This window comes from Hemibagrus wyckioides, linkage group LG26 (genome assembly GCF_019097595.1).
Source record: "Hemibagrus wyckioides isolate EC202008001 linkage group LG26, SWU_Hwy_1.0, whole genome shotgun sequence".
Classification (NCBI taxonomy): Eukaryota; Metazoa; Chordata; class Actinopteri; order Siluriformes; family Bagridae; genus Hemibagrus; species Hemibagrus wyckioides.
In genome coordinates this window covers 72,803-81,300 of record NC_080735.1, presented here as the reverse complement: position 1 = coordinate 81,300, position 8,498 = coordinate 72,803, and the positions used below count along the sequence as shown (strand labels likewise).

The 8,498-nt window shown below is 39.0% G+C and overlaps 1 protein-coding gene across 1 annotated transcript; it reads left to right on the top strand.

The window, feature by feature from the left end:
• Positions 1-1,834: 1,834 nt before the first annotated feature.
• LOC131347065 (cilia- and flagella- associated protein 210-like) lies at positions 1,835-7,592 on the top strand. Its single transcript, XM_058380919.1, has 9 exons — positions 1,835-1,996; positions 2,819-3,027; positions 3,613-3,786; positions 3,926-4,131; positions 4,301-4,457; positions 4,739-4,878; positions 5,156-5,348; positions 5,511-5,675; positions 5,786-7,592. Exons 1-9 carry the CDS (start codon positions 1,870-1,872, stop codon positions 6,122-6,124), a joined length of 1,710 nt encoding a protein of 569 aa, XP_058236902.1. The 5' UTR covers positions 1,835-1,869; the 3' UTR covers positions 6,125-7,592.
• The last annotated feature ends 906 nt before the right edge of the window (positions 7,593-8,498 follow it).

Here is an 8,498-nt window from a genome sequence, read left to right as displayed (position 1 = left end):
CTCAAAAACCTGTAAAGGGAAGAAATGTTGAAATATTACATGACAAATATTGAAAACGGTTTGTAGAATATGTTATATATTTGTTGTACAAATTGCTATTTGATTAATAGTGTTCAGTGTTTTTAAATAAATGTAGCAAAAAGAACTCATGTCTATTGCAGTTTATTTAATATTAATAATGATGGCTCAAAAGACACTATAAAATCACTTACATAAAAAAATTTCATAGAAGTATCGGTATCGGTATCAATATCGGCGATACTTGTCTTGAAAGTACTTGGTATCGGATCGAAAAGAAAATAAGTGGTATCGCCCATCCCTAGCAGACATGGTAGCCATGTGATATTATTATTTTTGCTTTTGTTTTCTCGTGATCACGACTTAATATTCTCGTGATTTCGAGATAACAAAAGTTGTTTTCTCATGATCTCGACTTAATTTTCTCGTGATCTCGAGATAACAAAAGTTGTTTTTCACTGTTTATATTTACGACTTATGACAGTAGTTGACTTTAGTCAGGATTTTTTTAATGCTTGATTTAGAAAATATGTCTTAATAAGGGCTCCCAGGTGATGTAACTGGAAAGGTCTTTGCCCAATCAACAGGAGCTGAGACATGTTTAAATCATGACCTTTTGTTCCAGCAGCTGACATAATGGAGTTTCCTCCTGTTTAGTTGTGTCCATGTTCAGCATTGAATGTGTTTGTCATTGCACTCCACAGTGGTGGTTAATATGAAGCTCATGTGAAAGTAGATACTCAGGGCTTTATGTATTTTTAGTTTTTCATAAGTATTTCTTTTTTTTCCTAGCCTACTAGGGGCAATATATTCATTGAAAAGGTCCAACATTTTCTTGGAAATATCAAACCCATTCCTGCTCTCTGAGATGTTATCTTCTGTGTAAGGTTAAACAAACGTCTCACACTAAAAAGCAGCAATGTCCTGATTAATTTTATATCAGACTTGCAGCCATAAAATCATTCATTTGTTTATACCAAGGGTCTCCAACCTTTTTCCTGAGAGCTACTTGTGTTATTATTTATTTATTTATTTATTTATTTATTTATTTATTTATTTATTTATATAGTTTATTGACATAAACCAAACCAGCTGAATAAGCTATTTTTGAGTGAACGTTTAATAATCCCTTTTCACTTTGGAATATTATCATCCCTAATTATATATTTTCTGAAGTTGGTGGGCTGAATTTTTCTCTAACTTGTGCCAATAAGTTGAGTGAAATTATCCCAGGTAATAAGTAAGTAATAATGATGTTGTAAAGATCTCTATCAAATTTCCATAAGCAGACTCTCTTGGCCTGGTCTCTGGTTTGTAAGTGACATTTCTTTCTGTTTTAATGACCTTTTCTTTGGGTTGTTTGACTATTCAAAAGAGACTATGAGAAAATATTACAAAATAAATTTATATTTCCAGGTTTAAAACCTCTATTTTCTTTATTCAAAATAGCTCTAGACAATATATGGAAACTATCCAGAGCAATGAAAACTATATTTCTATATTTGTCCTATAATTATTACATTGTTCTTTGTTTTCTCTGGTGTATATTTTTGCTGCTTTGCTTTCTTTGTGTCTATAACTGCACTGCCTTAATGTTTTACTAATGTCTATGTTTAATAATAATTACTACTACTACTAATACTACTAATAATCCTCTTTGCTCATTTCACTGGTGAAGTGAACAACACTCCCAAACCCAGGGGTTCATGATATTGCCGTTTTTTATCCTTTTTTTTAAGATGACGTCAGATTCCGAATGAGAATGAGAATTTACGTCATTGATCACGTCACGGGGATTAAACACTCCAAACATTGATCGAGTGCTCAGTGTAAACTGTATGTTTTATCGAGATGAGTGTAAAACCATCAATACAGAGATTTCCATCGAGAAAAATTAAAATGTCCGAGCAAAAGAATAAGACAGAGGCTACAGTGCCTGTGGGGCAGTTTGTCCGGAGAAAAGGCACAATTAGAAAAGGTGAGTGAATAGACACATGCTAGCGTGTTTACTGACTTAAATATGTATGCATAGACTTGGCCAGATTAGATCACTTCGCTCATTTATAGTTTATAGAATAGTTTTCTGTTGAATTTAGCCTTAACTCATAACCTGTAACAATTTCCCAGCGATTTATTTTGTCTTCATTCAGACTATTTAGCCGTATTGATTATGGTATGGTTACTAACTGCATTATAGCTTTTCCTAATTCCGACAATCCTGCTAGTTAGCAAGATCCGTTAGCATACACACTCTCAGAAAGAAAGGTACAAAACTGGATCTTTTAAGGTACAAGTGGCCGTCGCTGGGGTGGTACCCTGAAGGGTACAATTTTCTACCTCTATTCAGTACCTTTATAACTCGTTTTGGGAACATAATTGTACCCTAAGGACATATTTTGTCCCTTTTAAAGTTTCAAATAAAGTGCAATAATATCCTAGAAAGCTAAAATGTTCCCCTAGATACTTGAGGTTTTCTGTTAGCATACTAACATACAGTATCATTTCCATCATACCATACGATCTGCTGTACACAGTATACCACAGGGCAAGGAAGGGTATGTTCAGCTTTAGGGCTGTTTAAAAGTCTTATTTATGTCTGCTCTTCTGGAGTAAAACCTGATCAACAAGATCATTATTTATGTATGTCCTAACACTACTGGAGAAAAAATGTTTGAGTGTCTTTGAAAAGAACATTCGATTTTGAAGAACCCCATTAACCTATGGTTTTTATTGTCTATCAGTTTTTTAAAAATGTGCACAAAATCCTCTGTAATTTACATCCTGATTTACATCTCAACAGGTGTTCTACCAGAGGTGATCAATACACCGAAGTTACCTGTAGACCTGCACAAAGTGACCGTGTTGTCCACATCAGACTGGAAGAGAATCCAGGACAGTGTGAATCGTGTGAAAGAAGAGCAGGATCGTCTTGATGCAGCTGCGAGAGAGCGAGAGGCCTTGCACCTGCGCTCCAAAGAAGTGGTCAAAAACTGGCCTGACTCCCTAGCTGTAAGTCAAACTTCCTCAGCTCAGCTATGATGCTGACACTTTAGTCTAATCTTATCCACAAAGGGCCGGTGGTGTGGGAGCAGGTTTTCATTCCGACCGAGCAGAAGCCGCATCTGAGTCTACTGAAAGCCAAGATCAACTGATTAAACAGGTGGAATCAGGTGTGGCTTCTGCTTGATGGGTTTGAAAAGCTGCACCACACCGGCCCTTAGCGGATAAGATTGGACACCCCTGCTTTAGTGAGTGTGGAACAAGTAGGAGTGTCTCAAACACAGCAGTGATGCTGGAGTCTGTAAAGTCTGCACTAATTGCCCACTTGTTAGCCACAAGTGTGTTTTATCAGCATTTAATCAGTCTCTGACCACAGGACTAACAAACTGGACACAGCAACAGTTGGGCTACAGTTAGTAATTGTATACCTGTAAAGTAGGATTATCTGATACGATTTCCGTTTAGTGTACGTACATATGAGTATGTGCAGTTTTCACATATGTATATATCCATGTATCTCCAGTGCCACAGATTGAATAAATGTTCTCTCTGAAAATCTCTAAATATATCAATGCATTGTTCATGTATTTACAGGCACAGCGGCAAAAGAGGTTAGAATCAAGGAGAATTAGAAAGGAAATTGAAGAGGAGAAGAGGAAGCAGCTCGACTTGGAGGAAGCAGAGTTTCAAGCGATGAAAAGAAAGGAAGCAATAGAGAGGGCCAAAACCCTGCAGTTCCTCCAGACAGACAGAGTGAAAAGATTTCATGTTAGTATAGGAATATTTTAATTGGATTTCTTGTCTTGCTTTTCATCACATATACTGTATGCAGCATCATATTCTTTGTGATTTCCTTCACATAAATATTGTGTTCATTTTGTTATCGTTGAAATCATTTCTTCCCCAGAGTGCTGTGCGGATGACTGAAGTCCTGAAGGAGAGGGAGGCTCAGATTGAGCTGAAAAAAAGAAAAGAAATTGAGGCTAAAAAAGAAAAAGACGAGATCTCGGCCATGATCGCACAAAACACGGAGCTGGCTTTACAGGAGCAGCGAGAGAAAGCTGAGGAGAGGAAGCAGAAGCGCCTGGCTCATGCTGAGTTTTTGAAACAACAGTAACGTATCAGATTAACCAACATATGCACAGTATTATAGCTATTAGTTTCTGGTGTAACAAAGTAGTTGACCACAAAATTTTGCTTTGATTTAAATGAGAGCTAACATGTTACCTCTGTTTTGCTCAGTGAGGAGCATGTGTGCTATAACTGTGTCCTTGTTTATTAGGGTTAAGGAGCGTGACCAGGCTAGAGAGAAGGAGATGATGGAAAAGAAGAAAGAGGAAGAAGAACTCAGGCATTTCCAAAAGCTTTATGAAATGGAACAAACCATGCTCAAGCAGAAGAAGCAAGAGGAGAAGAGAAAGCGCAAGAAGGCTTTTCAAGTAATTACTTCTCAAACTTGGGGGCAGCAAGTAGAAAATGTGCAGAAGCTGTATCTCAGTTTTCAGGGGAAAAAATGGTCATTTTATGAAATGTGATTTGATCAAATCTAAGAAATAACCTACAGGGTTGGGTTCAATTCCCTCCTCTGCCCTGTGTGCTCTCCGTTTGCATGTTCTCATGTTATTTAATTGAATATAGTGATAGATTTTTGTCAATGTATCCACCTCTAGGTTGCACTAAAATAAGTCTAATCTCCTGTATGTTTTTTATCTTTAATCAGGAAGAGTTTGCCAATAAGAAAATCTTCGAAGCATCTAACGCCAAGAAACAGGAGATGGAAGAAGAGAAACGGAAGCTTGTTGTTGAGGCCAAAGACAAACAGATGAAACTTAGGAAGGAAAAAGAGGCAGAGATGTTCAGGTACTCAAAATATCTTTAAAAAGTTGTGTTTTACACTGAAACTTGGTCCATACGCCTTCTCTTTACCGCTTGGTGGATCAGATGCTTTTTGTCAGTTATAGCTACTAGTTTTGTAAACACAAAATTGTGATACTGCAGTGTACAAGACATGCTAGACCATTGTGTGCCTCCAACTTTGGAGAAGACCCAAATATGGGTGTGACGGTCAGGTGTCCACATACATTTGGTCATATAATGTAGTGTTACATATTTGTCTGATGATCATTTATTTTGGCAGAGAGTTTCAGAGACCCAGGGAAATCGTTGCAGACAGACTGGCAGAATTTCTCGCGGCGCAAAGCGACGATGAGGATGAGGTGATCTCCAGGGCAGCTGCAGAAGCTGTGGCCAAGAAGGATAAAGAACAGCGTGAGAAGGAGAAGAAGAAGGCTGCTGTGTTGAGGAGTATTGCTGAACACAGAGAAGCTGTGGTAAATTCCAGTTTTGGGAATATGTTAAACTATAAGGAGTCAAAGCAAGACAATATTTTACCTTTAATGTTTCAAAGGTTCACACTTTTTAAATGGTTTCTGTTACTTGGGTATTTTTTGGTGCATTTAAATGTATTTTTGTCTCCAATTATACCATTTTAGCATAAAGAGCTGAAGTGCAGGAAGCAGAAGGAGAAGCAGGAGGCTGCTGAGACGCTTAAAGCAAACAAAGCAGCAGATTTCCTTTACCATCAAACTCAGAAAATCAAGGCCCAGAAAAAGAAAGAGGCAGTCAAACTGCTACAAGACTCATATGTCCATCAGATGGTCAGTCAGCTCATTTTTTTCTCTAGTTTTATATCAGGACTTTATTTAACTTTACATTTCTTTAGACTTTATTTAACATAACTACAAACTCCACTTTTGTTTGCATCTAGAATGAGAAGCATGCGAAGAAGCAGCTCAGGGAAAAACAGAAGCAGGAATGTAAAGTGAGGAATGCACAGTTTATTGCAGAGGAAGAGAAGCAGTTTCAGACTTATGCCAAGGATGTGATAGAGACAGCTAGGAAGGGTCAGAGGAACACCTCCATCCTGCACAAGGCCTCAAAGGTGGGCATTGGTGGAGGACGTGGACCTGTGTTTGGAGTCATTAGACCGAGTTACCAAGTGCAGGATAAATCAGGAGTTCAGCTGCCCAGTTATGTGCGCAGAAAGAAGCTGGATGTGACTACCTACATGCAGGAGTCTAGAAAGCGGCTGGGATTTACTGGGTGATCGTGAGATGTATTGCTGATGTTCTGACAAGATATACAGAACTTCTCTTTGAATTCGGTTCCCAGGCAAATTCCGGATAAAACATGTCACATGATCAAAGCTAGCTAATATTTTTCTCTCTCTCTGTTCTCTGTCTGTCTCTGTCGAGCTATACGTCCCACTCCCTAGCTCCCAGTGTTCTGAGTTTCCAGTGTGACCACTCTAGCACTGGTTGGAGTCTCGTGGCTTGGTGATGCTCACTGCTGCTGGGGATAGATCTGGATGGACAGCCTGTGACCCAGTCAGTTCACAGCAGGAAGGAATTAGTGCTATGTCAATAATGAGCTCAGAAACTATACTGACCTATTAGTTCCTCAAGAGCTCTTGGTTGCACAATTCTTCCTGATTATAAACTGTAATAATACTGTACAGGCGAGTTATACACCGATCAGCCATAACATTATGACCACCTGCCTAATCTTGTGTTGGTCCCCCTTTTGCTGCCGAGGCATGGACTCCACTGAAGGTATGTGCTGTGGTATCTGGCACCAAGATGTTAGCAGCAGATCCTTCAAGTCCTCTAAGTTGTGACGTGTTGCCTCCATGGATCAGACTTCAGCACATCCCACAGATATTGTGGGAACAGATATTTCACAGGGAAATTGTGAGGCCAAGTCAACACTTCAAACTTCTTGTTCTGCTCATCAAACCATTCCTGAACAATTTTTCCTTTGTGGCATGGCGCATTAAAACATTCCCCAAAGCATGACACTGCCTCTGCCGGCTTGTCTTCTTCCCATAGTGCATCCTGGTGCTGTGTGTTTTCCTGGTAAGTGATGCACACGCACCTGGTCATCCACTTGATGTAAAAGAAAATTCATCAGACCAGGCCACCTTCTTCCATTTCTCCGTGGTCCAAATGCCCATTTTTGGCACTTTTGGCAGTGCACAGGGGTCAGCATGGGCACCCTGACTGGTCTGCGGCTATGTAGCCCCATACTCAACAAACTGATGCACTGTGTATTCTGACACCTTTCTATCAGAACCAGCATTAACTTCTTCAGCAATTTGAGCAACAGTAGCTCGTCTGTTGGATCGGATCACGCGGGCCAGCCTTCACTCCCCACGTGCATCAATGAGCCTTGGCCGCCCATGACCCTGTCACCGGTTCACCACTGTTCCTTCCTTGGACCACTTTTGATAGATACTGACCACTGCAGACCGGGAACACTCCACAAGAGCTGCAGTTTTGGAGATGCTCTGATCCAGTGGTCTAGCCATCACAATCTGGTCCTTGTCAAACTCGCTCAAATCCTTACACTTGTCCATTTTTCCTGCTTCTAACATCAACTTTGAGGACAAAATGTTCACTTGCTGCCTAAAACATCCCACCAACTAACAGGTGCCATGATGAGGAGATAATCAGTCTTATTCACTTCACCTGTCAGTGGTCATAATGTTATGGCAGATCGGTGTACATCTCCCTTTGTAATTTTTTTCTTTCTTTCTATACTTCTTTACAGCTGCTTTGATTCATGTACATTGTTAAATTGCTATAAAAATAAATTGAAATAAAAAAAAAAATTCAGTGTCTGGGTATTCATTTAATGCTTGTGTGTGTGTCTTTTTCAGTTTTTTGTTTTTTGTATTTAAAGGAGCAGTTTCTACTTGAACTGTACTATTTATTCTGTACTGTAAGGTGAATCTCATCATGAAAACATCCCTAAGGCTGAAGGTCTGAAGGTGCTTTTACTACCTGCAGTATTTCCTCCTTTTCAGCAGGATGGCTATGTGACTGCTCCTGCTTGATGCTGAATAGAGTCTTGTCAGAGTGGATGTTAATAAGCGAATACATTGCTGATGTTAATTGCAGAATAAACTGCAAAATGCCTCTGTTTCTATCTGACTCTGCACTGCACATGCAACTAAACAGCCAGCACTAAAGTCCACAGAGTGTTAAATACTTTGTGTGAAAGTTTGGCATCAACTACTCACTACACATTTTAATTCAGCTGTGAATGTGATATCCTATAAATATTTTGTATTTCAGTATCCAATCACATAATGCATGTTCAGATGTTCAGCATTGATCTGCTGTATTATTCATTATTTAGATAATAAAGTGTTTGAAGTGAAGCTGGATCCCAGCATAGGAGCGGTCAAAGCTCTTAATCTCACTGTGCTTGGGGCAGACAAACCGGTCAATTTTCATGTCTTTTCATGGAAAACTGAATCCACATAAAGTCAGGATTATTAAAAAAGTTTACCTGATTTTCTCTAAAGCTGACAATGATTTTAGTTATGGCTATCAGACAATTACATCTAATTTTCTTTACAAATAAATAGTCATTAAAGCTGTGTTGATTGTTTATCCACTAAGTAAAACTTGTACTTT

Coding starts and splice junctions, on each gene's coding strand:
- LOC131347065 (XM_058380919.1), top strand. CDS start 1,870: ATGAGTGTAAAACCATCAATACAGAGATTTCCATCGAGAAAAATTAAA. Junction 1,997..2,818: donor AAAAGGCACAATTAGAAAAG/GTGAGTGAATAG, acceptor ACATCTCAACAG/GTGTTCTACCAGAGGTGATC. Junction 3,787..3,925: donor ACAGAGTGAAAAGATTTCAT/GTTAGTATAGGA, acceptor TTTCTTCCCCAG/AGTGCTGTGCGGATGACTGA.